Genomic DNA, 20,037 nt, shown 5'->3' with positions numbered 1-20,037 from the left:
ACAGGGAATTCTAGCAAAGTCAGGGTGGTTTGTGGTCTTTCTCAGAATTCAGTGTGGGGCGGGGTAGGGGGAATTCTCTGGGAACTGCTGTCTTGTTATGGTTATTTTTCTGAGAACAGCTCATTTTTGTTTTGGCAGCTATAGACTCAGTCATTCCGACTGCTATGTTTCTGAAAGTCCCTTTAGAGGGGAAGGGGCTAGGTGGTCTTGAACTTATTTTGGATATTATACTATGAACATAGTGGAGCATGTGTCCTTATTACAAGTTGGAACATCTGGGTATATGCCCAGGATATTGCTGGGTCTTCCAGTAGTACTATGATTTTGCTGACAGGACCCTGATATAGCAGTCTCCTGTGAGGCTATGCCAGTGCCTGGCAAATACAGAAGTGGATGCTCATAGTCATCTATTGGATAGAATACAGGTTTTCCAGTGAAGGGGCTAGAGAAAGTACCCAAGGAGCTGAAGGAGACTGCAACTCTATAGGAGGAACAACAAAATGAACTAACCCCAGAGCTCGTGTCTCTAGCTGCATATGCAGCAGATGGCGGCCTAATTCAGCCATCAATGGGAGGAGAGGCCATTGGTGTTGCGAAAATTCTATGCCCCAGTACAGGGGAATGCCAGGGCCAGGAAGTGGGAATGGGTGAATTGGGGAGCAGGGGGAGGAGGGAGTATAGGGGATCTTCGGAGAGGAAACTAGGGAAGGGGATAGCACCTGAAATGTAAATGAAAAAAGCATCTAATTAAAAAAATTTATTGTTTATTTATTTATTTATTTATTTAATGTGAGTACACTGTAGCTGTACTCACTGGTTGTGAGCCTTCATGTAGTTGTTGGGAATTTTAGGACCTCGGCTCGCTCCGGTCCACCCTGCTTACTCTGGTCAACTCCGCTCATTCAGTCCCTGCTCACTCCCGTCCAAAGATTTGGAAAAGTTCTTACCCACTGAGTCATCTCACCAGCCCCAAATGTTTTTCTTTTATTCCTGTGGTCATGGTGTCTCTTCACAGCAACAGAACACTAAGATAGTTGTGATCTCTTAGACTGGTCTTTTCTAATGAAGTGGATCAGGATGGGAGGGGAAGTCCAGCGAATTGGGGGTAGGGAGGGGGAAACTCTAATCAGGATATACTGCATAAGAATCTATTTTCAATAAAAAGGGAAAATGGGTTAAAAAGATTTATATGTGTTTTGATTTCATGCATGTCTACTGTCCTCAGAGGTCAGAAGAGGGAACTGAATTTCCTGCAACTAGAATTATGAATGGTTGTGAGCTGCCATGTGGGTGCTGGGAATCAAATCAGAGGCCTCTGCAAGGGCAAGTGCTCTTAACCACCAAGGCATAATTTTTAATTTTATGTATATGGGTATTCTGCCTGAACATAAGGGAGCTGGGAACTGAACCCAGGTTCCTCAGTGCTCTTAACCTCTGAGCCATCACTTCAGCCCTTCTTCCTTTTTCTCTACAGACTGCAACCTAAATGTTATGTTTGATTTTGGTCAAATGAATGATTCTGTGTCACAGAGAAAACATTACTGTGACACATCTTGACATGGTATTTGTATCCATAGTGATATGCTAAGGAAGTATTGCGTAACTCCCAAGCTAACAGCAAGACTGACTTAAATCAGATTTTGGACCGTCCTGTAGTATCACAGGAATTTTTTTTTGTTTTTTTTTTTAAAGATTTTTTATCTATTTATTATACATAAGTACACTGTAGCTGACTTCAGACACCCCAGAGAGGGCATCAGATCTCATTGCGGGTGATTGTGAGCCATCATGTGGTTGGTGGGATTTGAACTCAGGACCTTCGGAAGAGCAGTCAGTGTTCTTACCCTCTGAGCCATCTTGCCAGCCCCCACAGGAATGTTAATAAGCCCAGTTAAAATATGACCAAAACATTTCTTGAAGTTTTTAATTTACTCACAAAGCCACTTATTTAATCACTTTGATTAGGGTGCACCAGTCACACAGAGCAGGCAACCTATAGAAATCTGCCTTTGAGATTTAATCACTTAGACATGACTATATGTGAAGTGTCTGGAAATTTGTCACTTGTCTTTCAATTCCAACAGAACCCAACTCAACTGCCAATCTCATGCTCTCCTCTCATGGATATCCTATTCACATTGTCTACATTAGACATGTGAGTAAATAAAATGTTAAAAAGAACAAACAAAACATTCAACATGTAGACTTGAATACTTATTAGTGCATTTAGTTACTGGTACATCTGAAACCAGAAGTTCTCAAACTAGCAATCCTCATACCCCTATCTCTTAAGTACTGGGGTTACAGGCATATACCCATTGAATTTTGGGGGCTGGGTCTTCCCAGGGACAGGGGTTCACTTTGTCGCTCTGGCTGCCCTGGAACTTGCTCTGCAGACCAGAGTAGCCTCAGACTCAGACCTACCTGCCTCTGCCTCCCGAGTGCTGGGATTAAAGGCGTGCGTGCGCCACCACTGTCCGGCAGAAGTTTTCTAGAAGACTCTGAAAGTCTTAAATCAACTTCAGCCTGGCTTTTACTGGAAGCCTTAAAAGCTACAAGACCCAACTGCCCTGGAACCACCATGCAGAATAATATGCTAATATGCCAGAAGGGAACCTTTCTAGCCCAGGGAAATGAATAGATTAAGGGCTATACAGAGAAACCCTGTCTCGAAAAATCAAAAACAAACAAAAAAAAAAAAGAAAAAAAGAAAAAAGAAATTTAGTTCAATGTTCTTAGAAAACAGATTGGTAGTAAAAGAAAGCATTTCTATTGGAATCCTTGCAGAAACAAGCTGTAGTGGCTCTTATCTATAATCCCAGAAAGTTGAGGCAAGAGGATCACCTGACTGGCCTTACTGTGTTAAGTTCCAGACCAGCAGCCAAGGACACAAAAGGGAGACCCTTAAAATAACAAGAATTCTTGGATTACCCGACCCCCCCCATACACACACACACACACTATATGTATACCTTATGTAGAAATTGTTAGCTCTCTCCAAATAAGAACTTCAAGGCAAAAATCAGAACATAAACTGGGCCTTTGTATTTCTGAATAAAACAAGCAGGAACCTGAACATCAGTGCAGCTTTAAAAGCTGGACTAAACCCTCCAACTAAACCTCAGGAGTATGCATGAAGCTGCATCTCCAGCTTCGCTCAGTTGTCTAGCAGCCTTTCCCATTAGAAAAAAAAAAAAAAAAAAAAAAAAAAATCAAACTGCAAACTGCTGACATTCCATTCAGTCTGGTTGTGTGAAAAGCAGGTCACCTTAGTCTTTTTAGAGATCCTGCTTTGGTCCTTAACTATCAAGTTTAAGAATGAGTCTAATCTGGGTGCCCTTTTACAAACACAGAATTAGCAGTAAGAAGTAACATGAGACAAAATTTGCTATACTAAAATTAGCTTGTCAAAAAATAAAAACAGGGCTGGTGAGATGGCTCAGTGGGTAAGAGCACCCGACTGCTCTTCCGAAGGTCTGGAGTTCAAATCCCAGCAACCACATGGTGGCTCATAACCATCCGTAACAAGATCTGACACCCTCTTCTCCAGTGTCTGAAGACAGCTACAGTGTAATTACATATAATAAATAAACCTTTTAAAAAAAAAATAAAAATAAAAATAAAAAAATAAAAACAATTCAGTGTTTATCCATATTTAATAAACCATGTTTTTGAAAACCCAAGACTATTTCCTAAACACAGGAGTTTCTCTTTTTTTTAAAAAAGATTTATTTATGTAAGTACACTGTAGCTGTCTTCAGACACTCCATAAGGGGGCGTCAGATCTTGTTACAGATGGTTGTGAGCCACCATGTGGTTGCTGGGATTTGAACTCAGGACCTTCTGAAGAGCAGTTGGGTGCTCCTACTCGCTGAGCCATCTCACCAGCCCAACACAGGAGTTTAAGTGAGGGGACAATTTAGGAATAGCACCAATGGTTTAGTTTACACTTTTTCCCTGAGGGGAATACCTTAATTCTATTTTAGGGCTAAATCTTTTTTCAATACTAGTTTTTTGGGGTTGTTTTTTTTTTTTTTTTGAGACAGGGTTTCTCTGTATATCCCTGGCTGTCCTGGAACTCACTATGTAGACCAGGCTGGCCTCGAACTCAGAAATCTGCCTGCCTCTGCCTCCCGAGTCCTGGGATTACAGGCGTGTGCCACCACACCCAGCTTTTTTTTGGTTGGTTTTTCAAGACAGGGTTTCTCTGTATATCCCTGGCTGTCCTGGAACTCACTTTGTAGACCAGGCTGGCCTAGAACTCAAAAATCTGCCTGCCTCTTCTGGGATTAAAGGTGTGAGCCACCACGCACAGCTTCAATACTAGTTTTTAAAATAACAAACTCATAGACATCAGGAATAGATGGGTTTATTTAGCAGTAAGTTTGAAACTCTTGCTTTAAGCAAGGGTACTACAGTAATTATATCAGGAAGAGACATTTCCTACACTGTCAAATATATAAAAGTTCCTTTGCACTTTCAACACTGATCAACAAGCAGATTCAGTCCAGGTTACTTTGATGTATCTACTCAGTTAACCCAAGCTTCTTCTTCAGAGACTCTGGCATCTCAGGTGGAGGAGGGCGAGGGAGCCTGAAGTAGACCTTCACAGAGTCATAGATGAACCACTGTAGTGCAGTCAGAGTGCCAATCATGATGATTCGGGCAAAGAGCCCCTTCCACACACCTGGTTCAGAGAGGAAACGTGAGTACACGAGCGCCACCTACCTACCCACACACTGAGGTGGCACTTCTCAGGAGAGCCTAACTTACCTCTAAAGCCAAGCCTCTGCAGGACCTGAGAGGCAGTGCTGCCTTTCTCTTTATTCAGCACAGAGACCACAGAGTCAGCAGGGTGGGAGACGATCGCACAGAAGACTCCAGCTGGGGGAAAGGGAAGGAAAAAGGAAAAAAAAAAAAAAATCAAGATACCTCAAAGTAAAATTCCTCCCTCAGCCTCCCAAGGGTTAGGACTATAGGCTTTAGTTTATTATCTAAAACATTTACATTTAGATTCACTCTCTTTATATGCATGTATGTGTACCACATGCATGCCTTGCATGCCCACGAAGATCAGAAAAGGGTGCCGAATCTCCTGGAAGTGGAGTCACAGATGCATTTTCAAGCATGACAGAACATGTATAATAATAATAGTAACTATAGGGCTGGAGAGATGGCTCAATGGTTAAGAGCACCGACTGTTCTTCTGAACGGTTCTGAGTTCAAATCCCAGCAACCACATGGTGGCTCACAACCATCCGTAATGAGATCTGACGTCCTCTTCTGGTGTCTGAGGAAAGCTATAGTGTACTTACATATAATAATAAATAAATCTTTAAAAAAAAATGGTAACTATAGAAAAAGATTTTTGGGAAATAAGAGTATTTAGGATCTGGCAGAACATAACAGCAGGCAGATATAAGCGCTTCCTAAGCTTTGGAAGTTCCCTTCAGAGGGACAAGGATGGAAGCGATAGAATCTCATGACTAATAATTCTACATAATTCACACCAGCCAGGTTGTAGTGAGTGATGCACACCTCCAATCCCGTAACTTGGGAGACAGAGGCAAATGGATCCTGGCCTACACAGTGAGTTCTAAGACAGCCAGGGTTATAAAGTGAGACCCTGAAGGTAGATATATACACAGACAGACAGACAGGTCATACCTATGTAACCTGCCACAAATGTCACAACCAGCTGCTCTGCCTTTGTACATTCACTTCGGGGCTTAGGAACCACAAATTTGTACAGAGCTTCAACAGTACGTTCAAAGCAGGCGAACTTCATCATGGTGTATGGGATCTGCCTCATCCATAGAGGAGCAACGCCCTTGTAGAACCTAGGAAATTAACACACTAATTTAAATAGGTGCCTAAGTTAACTTAGCAGATTTTCTTTGACCATCCACAGAAGTGTCCGCACACCAGTCGAGTCCTGACAGTAACACATGACAGCGTAACGCATGTCACTTCCATCAGAACCAGAAGACTAACATGCAGGTATATTAGTCTCACATGCCAATGACTCAAGCACCTTTGACTGTACAACCAACAAAGTTGCTGGATGTTTCTTGGACTGGAACTACCAGAAACAAGAAGTTTACAGGTAGAACTCAGTCCAAGGTTCATCCACAAAGGTGGATCTAAGGAAGCATGTTGGCATCTGAAACATGCAAACTGTGTGTATCAGAAATGTCCTAACAAGCCCCATCCCCCTGAGTCAATAGATACTTAGACAAGTATCAAGTCATTTTCAGACAGACAAAAGGACTTGATTTTAGGTTCTCCCCAGTGACTAGTTTTAGGAGAATGCGCACTTACGCATTTAAGCCTTCCTCTTTATACATCTTGGGAACAGCTTCCCTCAACGTGTTGGCATAACCAGGCTGGGTTTGAATTCGAACTTTAGCAGCTTCCATAGGAGCCAGGGCAATGTCAGCAAAGAATTCAGCACTGGCAGAAGCAGCTAAATATAGTGATGTGCGCCACAGGTAGGTGTTCTCCTAAAAGTCAATATACAGAACAGATATAAACTGCTGCCTCACTGGCCATTTCAATCTAACTTTCTATGACAATGTGGCTTCAGAGACTCTAAAAATACTCCTCTCCCCCTTTTTGGTTTAAGATCCTAGTTTAGCCTTGTTGTATGGGACAATCTGGCTTCAAAAATTACAATATACCTAAATGCTAGGAAACAGATGTACATTATACCCTGCCTGACTTGTCTGAACTACTCTTATTACACAGTCCATAATATACACTGTATCAGAATGAGTTTATATTCTCTCAACCTCATAATTAATACAAGGTATACTCTGAACATACATGGGACACATACAGTAATCCTATACTACACAAAAGAAACCCCAGACTCTTCTCTTACACTAGCACACACCAACCATACTTAGAAATTTAACACAGTACATTAAGAGAAGCTAGAAGCTTAGAAAATACACTCTGCTTTTCAGCCTGTCTCTGCTATTGCTAGATATGCCTTATGAATTCTTTCTAGGGCCATTTCTTCTGCCATAAAACAAGATAAGCCCAACAAAAAGCACAACATCCTTTCTCAAACACTTGGAACACTTAATATCAAAGTAAAATCACATACCTCACCAAGTATGTTGCTGTATAAGGCTTTGAAGACTTCATAAAAGCCGAATTTGCAGAGCCCTTGCATGGAATAGCCAATCAAAGTTGGGGCCCATCCTTTAGCCAAACCACGAACGCCATCTTCTTTCAGTGTAATGGAGAATCCATTAAATATGCCTTTGTACTTCTGAGGGTCCACCTTTAAAATGGGAAAATGTCAATATAAAAGAAATTGTTATGTTAATTTAGCTGTGTGGTTTTTTAATTTACCAAGTTATTTACAATGAGTTTTATAAATTAAGATTTAAGAATATCTAACACTTTTCACACTTTATTCTACTACTGTGCTTTGTTTTAAAATTTATAAAAAAGTTATATGCAAGTTCTTAGTTTAATATAAGCTAAACACCTATGTTTTTAAAACTTTTGTGTGGTATATTCATGTATATATGCTTCTGTGTGCATGTACGTGGAGGCCAGAGGTCAATGTTGGGAACCGCCCTTTGCTTTGGAATCGCTTCTACCACTGTACCTGTCTCTCCCAGACTAGCTTTTACACAGGTGCTTGAGGCTATCACCTAAGTTCTTCAGGCTCACAGAACACTCTTGACTGAACAATCTTCCCAGCCAGGCTGGGAGGATTTAGGTGATTAAAACAGGGTCTCAGCCGGGTGTGGTGGTGCACGCCTTTAATCCCACCAGAGGCAGGCAGATTTCTGAATTCGAGGCCAGCCTGGTCTACAAAGTGAGTTCCAGGACAGCCAGGGCTATACAGAGAAACCCTGCCTCAAAAAACCAAAAAAAAAAAAAAAAAGAAAAGGGTCTCTATTCCAGGCTAGTCTCAAACTCATAGTGATGATCTTCCTGCCTCTGCCTCCCAGATGCTAGAGTACAGGCATGAGCCATCACTCCAAGGCTCTACTTAGGACTGTTGTTATATCAAGGTCTAACTTCCTTTAACTTATATTAATTCTTAGACAGTCAAAACTCTATAATTCCAAAAACAAAAAAGAAAATTGTTCTTAAAATATAAGTATGTGCCAGGCGTGGTGGCACACGACTTTAATTCATTCACTTGGGAGGCAGAGGCAGGTGGATTTCTGAGTTCGAGGCCAGCCTGGTCTAAATAGTGAGTTCCAGGACAGCCAGGGCTACACAGAGAAACCCTGTCTCGAAAAAGATGTAAGTATGTATTCCTCATCCTGGAGTCCTTTAAGTAGACAATACTGCACTACGAACCACTGTGAACATTAGATAACCCACTAAACACAACTGTAAGAGGTACAGCATCTCTTCTGAGGTACAGAATAATCACTTTTACTTCAGAAGTTAAATTTACTCCAAAAGACACGCATGTTTCAGGACTTACACTTGGTATCTATTTGTTTAACAACAATGTGGGTAAGGGAGCTTATCTCACTCTCTGCCGGTACTAGAATAGACGGGCTGGTATACATCACCTTCCTCTCTCCCTCCTAATATTTCACCTTCCTTTCTCTTTTAGGTAAGGAGACTTCTAATCCTGTTTGGGACAAATAAATTTTTAATGTTTCATTACTTTTCTTTCAATAATTATGATATTCAAATTATAAAAACACAGAAGAGGCAGTGCTCACTTTCCCTATAAAGACAATAAGAACTTTTCTGAGAAATAAATATGTTCTTTGCCTCAATATTTAGGGACAGGAAGTTACTTCACATGAGATAACACAAAAGACTGACTGACCACTTTAATACAAAAAATACTTATACAGTGACTACTACTTGGGGTCTTGAATTAATAGGCTTTGAAAAAGACCTCCGGCCAGAACTGAACACCAGCAGTCAAGATTCACAATTAATCTACCTACACATGTGAGAGATGCATTAAAAGAAAGCTGGAGAGAGCTCAGTGGTAAAAGTACATATTTCTCTTCCAGAGGAGTTCAGTTCCCAACACCCAGGCTGTACAGCCCATAGCACTTGTAACTCCAACTCCAGGAGACCTGAAGATCTGACACCCTCCCTGGGTACCCACATACTTATGTAAAAAGCAAAATAGCAATATAAATAAATAAATAAATAAATAAATGGAACTGAGGCTGTTTCCTGCTGAATCCTGTAGCAGTTGGGATGTCTCCATTTCTCATTTGTGATGAGCTTTAAAAAGCTCAGAATTGGAGCAGAAGAGATGGCTCAGCAGTTAAAAGCAGTAGCTGCTCTTCCAGAGGTTCTGGGTTCGATTCCCAGCACCCATATAGTGGTTCACAATCATCTATAACTCGGTTTCTAGGGAAGCAGATGCCCTCTTCTTTGGACACCAGGCATGTGGTGCACAAACATACATGCAGGCAAAGCATCCTTACACATGAAGTAGAAATCTTTTTAAAAGTAAACAAAGCTAGAAATGTAGCTCAGTGGTAGAGGGCACTCCTAGCACACATACTTACGACCTTGATTCCAGCATAATTCATATGTAACAATAATAAGAAATGAGGCCATCAATTTGAGAGGGTGGGAGGTAGAGGTATGGGAGGGGTTGTTGGGAGCAAAGGGAAAAGAAGTAATATAATTGTACTTAGTTTAAAACAACTTTTTATTAGTAAAGTTAAGTCACATACACAAGACACATCGGGTCAGTATCAGGCATTGCCTGTCAAGCCTGCCAACCTGAGTGCTATGCTGCGTTCCCTATGGTTTAAGTAAAGAATTAACTCCCAAAAGTGGTCTATTAATTTCCACACCCACCCACCCATATAATATATATTACTTATATAATAAAAATGTTAACATAGCAAATAGTAAAAAAAATATAAATAAAAACCACTCATGGCAATACAAACCTGCATGCGGCATTTTACTAAGTCCAGGGGAACAACAGCAGTGTGTGTCAGCCCACAACTTAAGACCCCACCAAAGCCACACAGTGCATAATACTTCATGGAGCCAAATTCACAACTGTATTCTGTAATAAGACAAGACACACCATGCATTTTAATATGGACTCATATTAGTGCGCATCAACTTACCTCCTGGGTAATTAGGTTTCCACACAGCTTGTTAGTAGCAGTCTATATCTTACAACTCATGTTTCAACAGAACATTTTAGTCCAGCATGCAACACAAACCTGCATTCTGCATTTAATGAGATCTAGAGGAACCAATGCTGTATGTGTTGTGCCACAGCTAATAATTCCTCCGAGGCCACAGAGGAGAAAGAATCGGCCAGATCCATATTCACAGCTATACTGCTCTGTTTGATTTAAGAAGAAAGATCAATTATTTCTTCAGAGACTAAGGAAGACTAGGGGAAGAAAAAAAACCTCTATTTCCTTTTGGTATAGTACTACCACTAGTATGCAGCTTTAGCCACCAGCCACAACTAGGTAGAAAGATCAGTTCTCATATAATGTAAATGACATGAAAGTCACTGTCAAATCAGATCACTAAGATTATTAGGATGTGTATCTTTGAGATACTATTTTCTTAAACTTCCTGCATTGGTAACTTCAACTAAAGGCAGTTACTAAGAGCACCCTCCAAGGACAGCCCAAAAATCAAAAAGAGCACTTAACACGTGCAAAGCTTGCTAACTTAAACGTTTACTCCAGCTATTAACCAACTACCCACTTATGAACTGAGCCATACCTAGTTCCTGCAGTCAAAAACATACAAACATTTGCTTTAGCTTTTGAAATCAGAGGAAAACGATAGGAGATCGTGAAAAGGAGTTTTCCAATCACGTTTAAGACGGCATGAAGCACATGAATGACTGGAGTGTGGGTGGGGATTTCTGTTTTACAGGCACAACGTAGGTAATGTCTCTCTAGAAGCCTAGAATTCAGCTTTCGGGTTTCTCTTGTACTAACGTTCCACTGGGACTGAAAACATAGTTATTGAGTCACCCACCTTGAATCCCAAACTCAAAGGAATGCACGCCTCATATAACCTGCAAGTCACCTCCTCCACCAACCAGTAGCACCAAGAGACCCCCAGCCCCATCACCTCATACACAATCAAATGAAAAGATGATAAAACTCGGGAAAGGAGATCAAAGGAGAGTTTTCAGGTATTTTAAATATGGAGTTGCAACTGTGTCTGGCTAGTGGTTAAAAAAAGAGACTTTACCCAGTAAACTTGGCTGACTAAGCGGGCTCACGGGGTTAAAGAAGTTGGTTACCACCTCTCTGCCTCTACTTCTACTCTCTTGGGGACATGGAGGTCACTGAATGGCGCTGGGCCTGGGCCCTTCCACGCCCTTGAGGAAGGGCCAAGGATCCGACAGCGGCCTAGGGCGTCAGAGCTGCCATGCCAGCCAGGGTCAGCTAGAGACCGGTCCTCGGGTCCAGGGCTGGAGCGTCCTTCCCCGACCTCCAGCTCCTGCCCAGGTCTCGGGAGGCAGAGCAGGGGGCAGCATGGAACCAACGCTCGCACAGGGCAGGGTGCGACCTCACCTTCCACGGCGGCGGCGGCCAGGTGGCGGGAACGCCGGGGCGGACCCGGGGGACTACGGGGACCCGACAGGCCATCGTGCACCAGCTGCAGGTGTGGCGCGTTGAAGGGGTTCGCCCGCGCCAGGTGCGCTACGGACGAGAACATCCTCCTGCGGGGGACACAGAGGGCGGAGGTGAGAGAGACCCGGCGCCGGGCAATGTCACAGGAGCCCCGCGAGACCTGCCCGGCTCTGCGCCCTTGAGGAGGTCACAGCTTCTTCCCCAGGGACGCCGAGCGCGGCCGGGGCCCACGGCCAAGGCGGCGGCCACAGGGGACTCAAGGCTCCGCGCCCCGCACCCTCCGCGGTGAGGCCCGGCCAAGCTCACTTGCCTAAGATGGCGAACACCCAACCGCTCGCTGGGCAAGGTTGCGGCTCACAGAGGCCGAATGTCCTCCCCGCCCGAAGATCCGTGCCCTTCGCGGAACGTCACCGTGACGCACGCGGAGCGTCACCGCGCCACGCGCCGCTCATTTGCGGAGAGGAGCGCAGAGCCTGGACGTCAGCGCGTCCTCCTAGCAACCCTATCCCCGCCCCCGTCCAACCCCAGCCCTTCCGGCCCTGCTAGTGCGCAGGAGGATTCCTACTGCGCAGGCGCACATCCAGAACCCTTTTTTTTTTTTTTTTTTTTTTTTAAGTATAGTCTTGGCCTTGGACGGGCAGGTGACCTACCCACTCTGTCCCTTCACCTTCCAGTGTTTTCTCCTTGGCGCCAGGAATTTTTACATGTCTTTAAGTGATTGCGGGCATTAACTTTTTAAGACGTGAATGCTTAAGTGATACGTTATTCAGGTATTGAAGCTAGGATACCACTACAAGATCTTTGATCTGAATTCCTGCCATCATCGGACTTTTCAGAAAAAAAAAAAATTCCATCACACTGACTTTTGACATAGGCATGTCTAAATTTTCCACCAAGTTCTGGTGGAAAGGATATACAGGAAGAACTCATACAATACATAAAACTGCTTCTGCTTCTCAGTAACGTCCATGGCCCCTGAAAACAGTCAGTCTCGTTCCTGGAGGCACAGGCATGCGCTGACATGAAAGTAACCGATGGACTGTGAGTGTGTAAGACAGGACTGTGTGTGCTTCAGACATTTACAAGATCATCGTCAGTCTTATGTCAACAAGCGGGGGCCAAGTTCCACGAGGGAGAGTTTAGAAGGAATCAAACCTGTTGTAATTCTTGCGTTTGACATTTTCCTAGGACAGTTACCTCATCTTTATTAATCCTTTTTATCTAACCCAAGACACCACTAGAGCTGGCTCCTGTACTGACTACTGTAGTGACACTAGGTCTACCTCTGCATTCAGTGCTCTGCTGTGTCCTTTAAAAATTCTTAACATTTACAAACAAAAGGCATTTTCTTTCGTTTTGCCCTAGGTCCTTCGAATTATGTATTTGGTCCCGGATGGAAGAAATACTTTCAGAGTTTATGAAACATCAAGAAGATGTAAAAAAAAAAAAAAAAATTTTACAAAACAAGATGTAAAAAAATGTTAAAACATCTTTCAGAGGTCTGGCACTTGATTCCTAGTACCCACCTTGAACAGCACTCGACAGCCGACAGCCTGTGATTCTACCTCTAGGGGATCTGACACCATCTTCTGGCCTCCGTAGGCACCTGCACTCAAGTACACATACACACACACACACACACCACCACCACCATTTTAAAAAAAAAAAAACTTTAAAGATGAAATTTATAAAACATTTTTCATAAAAAGAGGTTTAAATTAGTCATATTTCTGCTGCTATAATAAAACATCATTTTGGCTTACACCTCCAGAGGGATGAGTCTATCACAGTGGGGAACCATGACAGCACACAGCAGACATGCCAGTAGGGCCCCAGGTACATAATGCTTCCTGCATTATGCCAGAAACCTCCCCAAAGGGTGCTACCAAGGGACCAAGTACCAGGGACTAACTACAGGAGCATTTCTCATTCAAACCAGGGCTGGAGACATAGCCTGGTGATACAAGGGGCTGTGAGTTCCAGTCCCAGCACCACAATAGGAAAAGGATGTGAGCATCTAGATAACTCAGAGAAAGGTGCCTGCATCAAGCCTAAGAAGCCAAACTGGACTCCCCAGACCCACAGAGTCCCAAAAGTCGTCATCCTCTGATCTCTACGTGTATGCCATGGTTCACATACACCTACCCCCCCACACACAATAATAAACTAAGATACGTTTTTAAAGTACTATCTAGGCAAAATATTAAAACTCATTTCTCAAAGTATTATTTATTATTATTGTGTTTGTGCGTGAATACACACACACACACACATACATACACACACTTATATACATATAGAGGTTAAAAAACAACTTCCAGTTGAATTCCTCCCTCTACCATATGGATCCTGGGGATAAAACTTCAGTATGCATTGCTTGGTGGCAAATACCTTCACTTGCTGAGTCATTTTTAACAACCTCCTAAACTTCTCCATATACCATGCTAACACCTAGCTATTATAGGTGGGTATATGTTAAGGGAAAGTTGGTCCTTATAAATAAGGCCCAACCACACATACAAAAATTTCAAGTATGAGGAAGATACACATAAGAAAACACAGATGAGCCGGGCGTGGTGGCGCACGCCTTTAATCCCAGCACTCGGGAGGCAGAGGCAGGCGGATTTCTGAGTTCGAGGCCAGCCTGGTCTACAAAGTGAGTTCCAGGACAGCCAGGGCTATACGGAGAACCTGTCTCGAAAAAAAAAAAAAAGAAAGAAAGAAAGAAAAGAAAAGAAAAGAAAAGACAGATGAAATTTTCATTTACTTATTAAAAAGGTCTCAAAAGGAACATTGAAAGAACTTATTTCTTCATGAGTGGTGGACTGCTCGCCAATCAAGTTCTACCATTAAACAGATGTGTGGTGTCCGGCTCTCCGCAGATGTGTCAGCAACCTGACCGAAATCCTGACACACAAGTGGGACTTAGCGTATGTTGAGAGCTGGCTTTCCAGCAAGATGGAGTTAATTAACAGACAAGCAACTTCCACTGGCCAAAGGAAGGTCACAGAGTCCCTGCTGTCTCCTAGCAACCTTGTCCAGTCCTCTCCAGCCCTGTGACACTCTTTCCTTCCAGACTGGCAAAAGTCTCAGGAAGTGTTCATCAATAGAGAATATAGGAAGCAAAGCAATGACAGATAAGTAAGTACCCAAACACCTCTTTGTCTTAAGCCCTCACTTGCTGGCCTCATCCACATAGTTTGAGCTCCTGTAGACAAGCAAGCCTTGAAGATTTACAATGTGATCCCTAGTATATAGTAACTACTTTCTAATCTACTCCTACCTCTACCCGCTTGTCCCCACGCCAGATAACACTGTCACAGTTAGATAAAGCTGGTGCCCTTCACCTTGTCGATACATATGCGTCTGGCCCCGACCCTGGTGGATGAGATCCAGGGCTAGCTGAGAGAGCTGTGTGATGATCTGTTCTGTCAACAAGGTGACCTTCACGTGGTAAAGGCTGCTGTTTCCCTCCTGCTTCCCAAGCGTTATACAGGATTTTCTTATAATTAACCTCAAATCAGAACCACATAGGGAAAGGAAATCTGGGAAATATAGTTGCAGCTCTACTAAAGAGCCGAGAAGTCACAGGGCCGGTTTGATAGCTCAGCAGGTAAAGGTGCTTACTGTGCAAGCTGGAAGGCCCAAGTTCAACTCCCACAACGCATATAAAGATGGAAGGAAAAAAAACCAAGTCTACAGAGTTGTCCTCTGACTTCTACACACACACACACACACACACACACACATGCACGCACACGCATGCACACGCACACGCACACACACTTATTGCACAGGAATAAGTCACCATAGGGAGGAAGTAAAGTAGTCAAGGTCATTGAGGACGATGCTACAGAGCTGGAGAGTGATTAGCTCTGAGGAGAGATGGTGATAAAACGTAGCTAGCTCTACAGGGTGAAAGTACAGGGTTTTTAAAGGTCCTTCCTAGCAGGAAGAAGGAAAAGGCATTCACCATTTTAATATCTGCAAACCAGGAACCAAAGAATACTCCACACTATTAACTTTACAGTAATCCACAGGACACAGTCATGAACAGGACATGGTAGGAATCATCGACCCTGAATCTTTAGTGTTTTGTTGTACTTTTTCTCTGTATTTTGAGACAAGGTCTTACTATGTAGCCCTGGGTGTCCTGAAACTCACTCTGTAGGCCAGGCTGGCCTCCGCAGAGATTCACCTGCCCCAGCCTCTAGAATGCTGGGACTTAAGGCATGTGCTGTGTCAGGCTTGGCTATCCCTGCATCTTTGAAGTCCTTGAAGTGGATAGATTAGATGGCTTAGTGGTTAAAATCATTACCGTTCTTGCAGAGGGCCCAAGTTCAGTTCCTAGTACCCACATGGGGTCTTAAAACCATCGGCAACTTCAGTTCCTGGGATCTAGTGCTCTCTTCTGGCCTTTGTAAGCATCAAACATGCACAAAGTGTATTTACATCATGCATAAAAAACACTATATGCAAAAATTACAAATAAATAACCCCTTTTTTAAAAGTCCTTAGCCAGGTGCACATCTTTCTTTCTTTCTTTCTTTTTTTTAAGATTTATTTATTATTTTTATGTAAATACACTGTAGCTGTGTTCAGACACTCCAGGAGAGGGCATCAGATGTCATTATGGATGGTTGTGAGCCACCACATGGTTGCTGGGATTTGAACTCAGGACCTTTGGAAGAGCAGTCAGTGCTCTTAATCACTGAGCCATCTCTCCAGCCCCAGGTGTACATCTTCAATCCTAGCACTCAGGAGAAAGAGACAGGCAGATCTCTGAGTTCAAAGCCAGCATGGTCTACAGAGTGAGTTCCAGGACAATCAGGGCTACACAAAGAAACTTTGACTCAAAAATAAATAAAAAAGTCCTTGACCGTGGCATTAATCTCTTGATATCTGCAGGAATGTGGCACTGTTTTGGCTTAATATTTCAGGATTTCTAGTAACTTCCTCTGGCTCTTTCATATGATAATATTCCTTGTCCCACAGACCAGAGTCTCAGTGTGGCGAGTGTGCCAATGCTGAGTTCGTACATTCCAAATGTGCATTTTAGAACTGGAGAAATACCACAAGGTTAGTGGAGCGAGACAGACTTCATCCACAGACTACTGATTCCAGACTTCCGAAGTCTCCCTTTCAGCTGGTTACCTTCATGGCTTTGTGGGTCTCTAAGGAACTGATGCCCATCCAGAGATAGCATCTGATAATATGTTTGGATTTTTTTCCCCCTCTCTTCTTTGAATAGCCAAACTAGTAAAGGAATACAGGTCAATATGGGGAGCACCAGGTGTGCATTAGGCTAGTTATCTATTATAACAGAACCAACAGAATAAATATATTTTTAAAAAATTATATTTTTTAAATGGAGGATTTTTTTTGTTTTAAGATTTATTTATTTATTTGTTTGTTTGTTTATTACATATGAGTACACTGTAGCTGTTTTCAGACACATCAGAAGTGGGCATCAGATCCCATTACAGCTGTTTTTGAGCCACCAATGTGGTTGCTGGGAATTGAACTCCGGACCTCTAGAAGAGCAGTCGATGCTCCTAACTACTGAGCCATCTCTCCAGCCCAGAATAAATACATTTTACAAAGGTGACTTTAGATTGGCGTACACTGCCTGGGCTGGGAAGGCCAACAATGGCTGTGTGTCCCAGTAGCTTGCTCAGTTTGTGCCCTGAGACTGGATGGCTCAACAATCCCAGTCTGGCTCTGAAGGAACTGGACAATTCCTGGAGAATGTCTGTTCATTCATCAAACCCAAGGAAACTAGGTTACCATGTCAGTGATGGATGGCGGCGGCAGCAGCAATAGAGTGGGTGCACTCCCCAGCAGGTAATGGCAGAGGTTAGGCAAAGGCAGCACTGCTCTCCCTCAGACCTCTTTCTATCTAGCTCCTGCTATAAGTTGCTGTCTATTCTGCAGGGTGGTTTTCCCTATCCAGTTCATCCTTCCAGGAGGTACCCTCAAAGATTCTTTTTTAAAAAAAAAATTATTTATTATATGTAAGTACACTGTAGCTGTCTTCAGACACTCCAGAATAGGGAGTCAGATCTTTTTTTTTTTAAAGATTTATTTATTTTATTTATTTATTATATGTAAGTACACTGTAGCTGTCTTNAGACACNCCAGAANAGGGNNTNAGATCTTNTNNNGGATGGTTGTGAGCCACCATGTGGTTGCTGGGATTTGAACTCAGGACCTTGGGAAGAACAGTCAGTGCTCTTAACCGCTGAGCCATCTCTCCAGCCCCACCCTCAAAGATTCTCAAAATAGTGTATCTCATAGGCGATTCCACGCAAACTGAAAAGCAAGAAATTACCATTATGCTGGGCATGGTGGCACACACCTTTAATCCCAGCTCTCAGGAGTCAGAGGCAGGGAGATTTCTGAGTTCGAAGCCAGCCTGGTCTTCAGAGTGAGTTCCAGGACAGCCAGAGCTATACAGAGAAAACAAAAAAACAAAAAAACAAAAAAACAAAAAAAAAGAAAGAAAGAAAGAAAGAAAAAGAAATTGCCATTACAAAGAAAAAAACTTTATAACAGAAATTTTGGGGTATCTAGTAGGATCTTCCTTAAGGAAGTATCTTTGCCTTCAAAATTTGCATGTTGTAAATTGATACCCCCCCACACACAAGGAAATGCTACTAATGGATGGAGACCTAGACTGGGCATTGGTGGTGAATACCTTTAATCACAGCACTTGGAGGTAGAGACTGTATGATCTCCGTGAGTTCGAGGCTAGCCTAGTCTACAGCATGAGTTCCAGGACTACACAGAGTGACTGTGACTAAAGAGGAGGAGGGGAACCTGTGGCATTTTGAATAGGAATAGCCCCAATAGGCTGCTATATTTGAATGCTTGCTCATTAGGGAGTAGAAGTACTAGAGAGGGATTAGGCGTGGCCTTGTTGGAGGAAGTGTAGTGGGAGCTTTGGAGTTTTAGAAACTTAAGCCAGGCCCAGTGGCTCTCTCTCTCTTTTGGCTTTGGCTCTTGATGTATAACTCTCAGCTCCTGCTCTAGCACCTTGTCTCCTGGATGCTGCCATGCTTCCTGCCATGCTGATAATGGACTAAGCCCCTGAACCTGTAAGCCAGCCCTAACTAAATGTTTTATTAGGGTTCCCGCGGTCGTGGTGTCTCTTCACAGCATCAGAAGATTGAGGAAGACAAGATCCTTGAGGTGATTATGTGGTAGAAGAATGGGGCAGAGAGAGAAAGACTGAAAGATAAACATATAATAAAAGCTAAATAATAGAAAGACTGGAGCCCTCACTGTGGCTACATGTAAGAGGAAAAGCAAGAAAGGCTACAATATCCAAATTCGAAGGCTGGGACTTGCACGTGACCCATAAAGGGTGTGGTGGTTTGAATAGGAATGGCTCCCATAGACTCGTGTGTTTGAATGCTTGGCCCATAGGTAGTTGCGCTATTAGGAGGTATGGCCTTGCTGGAATGGATGTGGCCTTGTTGGAAAAATGTGTTACTATGGGGACAGGCTTTGAAGTCTCCTCCACTCAAGCTACACCCAATGTAAGACACAGTCTCCTGCAGCTGCCTGCCCATCAATGCCTAGAACTCTCAGCTCCTTCTCCAGCACCATGTCTGGCTGCACGCTGTCATGCTTCCCTCCATGACAACACTGGACGAAAACTCTGAACTGTTAGCCAGCCCCAATGAAATGTTTTCCTTTATAAGGGTTGCCATAGCGTGGTGCCTCTTCACGGCAATGGAGATCCTCATACAAAGCATTTCACAGCTATTGTGCTTAAAGTGCTTCTAAACATCCTAGCTGTTTGACCCACCTCTGTTCTCGAGCATTTTTGCCTCTTTCTTAATAAATGGTCTGTATTTCTGCCACTATCTACGTATCTTTGGGCCAATTCTTTGTTCTAGGACAAGAACCTGGAAATCCCAGCTCATGCCTTCTAACCTCTGATCCATGCCTGTAACAAGCAGGCTTCATGGATAGGTTAGGTGTGTTAGTAGAAGGGTTTGGGGGTGGTTACTTTGTCCCATTTACCTTTGTAGCTCTGCCAGAAGATGCCATTTTGAAAGCAGAGAACACATCCTCTATCAGTCACTGAATCTTCTGGCTTTCCTGCCCCTAGGATGCTGAGAAGTGATTTATATTATTTATAATTACTATCTTAGTTAGGGTTTTACTGCTGTGAACAGACACCATGACCAAGGCAACTCTTATAAGGAGAACATCTAATTGGGGCTGGCTTACAGGTCCAGAGGCTCAGTTCATTATCATCAAGGCGGGAGCATGGCAGCGTCCAGGTAGGTATGATATACGAAGAGCTGAGTGGTCTACATCTTTCTGAAGGCAAACAAGAGACTGGCTTCCCTTTAATCCCAGCACTCGGGAGGCAGAGGCAGGTGGATTTCTGAGTTCGAGGCCAGTCTGGTCTACAAAGTGAGTTCCAGGACAGCCAGGG

At 43.2% G+C, this 20,037-nt stretch overlaps 1 protein-coding gene and 1 non-coding gene across 3 annotated transcripts; both read right to left on the bottom strand.

Annotated features, from left to right (window-relative positions):
• Nucleotides 1-4,353: 4,353 nt before the first annotated feature.
• Slc25a3 (solute carrier family 25 member 3) lies at nucleotides 4,354-11,999 on the bottom strand. Of its 2 annotated transcripts, none has more exons than XM_021204907.1 (8): nucleotides 11,896-11,999; nucleotides 11,526-11,674; nucleotides 9,915-10,036; nucleotides 7,112-7,291; nucleotides 6,322-6,503; nucleotides 5,668-5,840; nucleotides 4,774-4,884; nucleotides 4,354-4,687 (listed from the first exon to the last, which is right to left on the bottom strand). In XM_021204907.1, the coding sequence occupies exons 2-8, from the start codon at nucleotides 11,668-11,670 to the stop codon at nucleotides 4,527-4,529; spliced, it is 1,074 nt and encodes a 357-aa protein (XP_021060566.1). In that variant the 5' UTR covers nucleotides 11,671-11,674; nucleotides 11,896-11,999; the 3' UTR covers nucleotides 4,354-4,526. The 2 variants fall into 2 exon arrangements, with proteins under 2 accessions (XP_021060566.1, XP_029398277.1); XM_029542417.1 differs by lacking the exon at nucleotides 9,915-10,036 and adding an exon at nucleotides 10,200-10,324 and having other exon boundaries at nucleotides 11,896-11,994.
• LOC115064747 lies at nucleotides 5,913-6,158 on the bottom strand. The gene has a single exon (XR_003844571.1). It is a non-coding gene; the product is annotated as a small nucleolar RNA SNORA53 (small nucleolar RNA).
• Nucleotides 12,000-20,037: the final 8,038 nt, after the last annotated feature.

The sequence above is a fragment of the Mus pahari genome, chromosome 9 (assembly GCF_900095145.1).
Source record: "Mus pahari chromosome 9, PAHARI_EIJ_v1.1, whole genome shotgun sequence".
NCBI classification, from domain to species: Eukaryota; Metazoa; Chordata; class Mammalia; order Rodentia; family Muridae; genus Mus; species Mus pahari.
The sequence above is the reverse complement of the archived record's forward strand: the minus strand, read 5'-3'. Positions and strand labels throughout refer to the sequence as shown.

Bases quoted from the DNA above. Each gene is read 5' to 3' on its own strand.
- Slc25a3 (XM_029542417.1), bottom strand. From the start codon at position 11,670: ATGTTCTCGTCCGTAGCGCACCTGGCGCGGGCGAACCCCTTCAACGCG. The intron at 6,504-7,111 runs GTATGTGATTTT...ATTGACTTTTAG, and splicing joins ACAGCAACATACTTGGTGAG to GAGAACACCTACCTGTGGCG. The intron at 5,841-6,321 runs GTAAGTGCGCAT...TTAATTTCCTAG, and splicing joins AAAGAGGAAGGCTTAAATGC to GTTCTACAAGGGCGTTGCTC.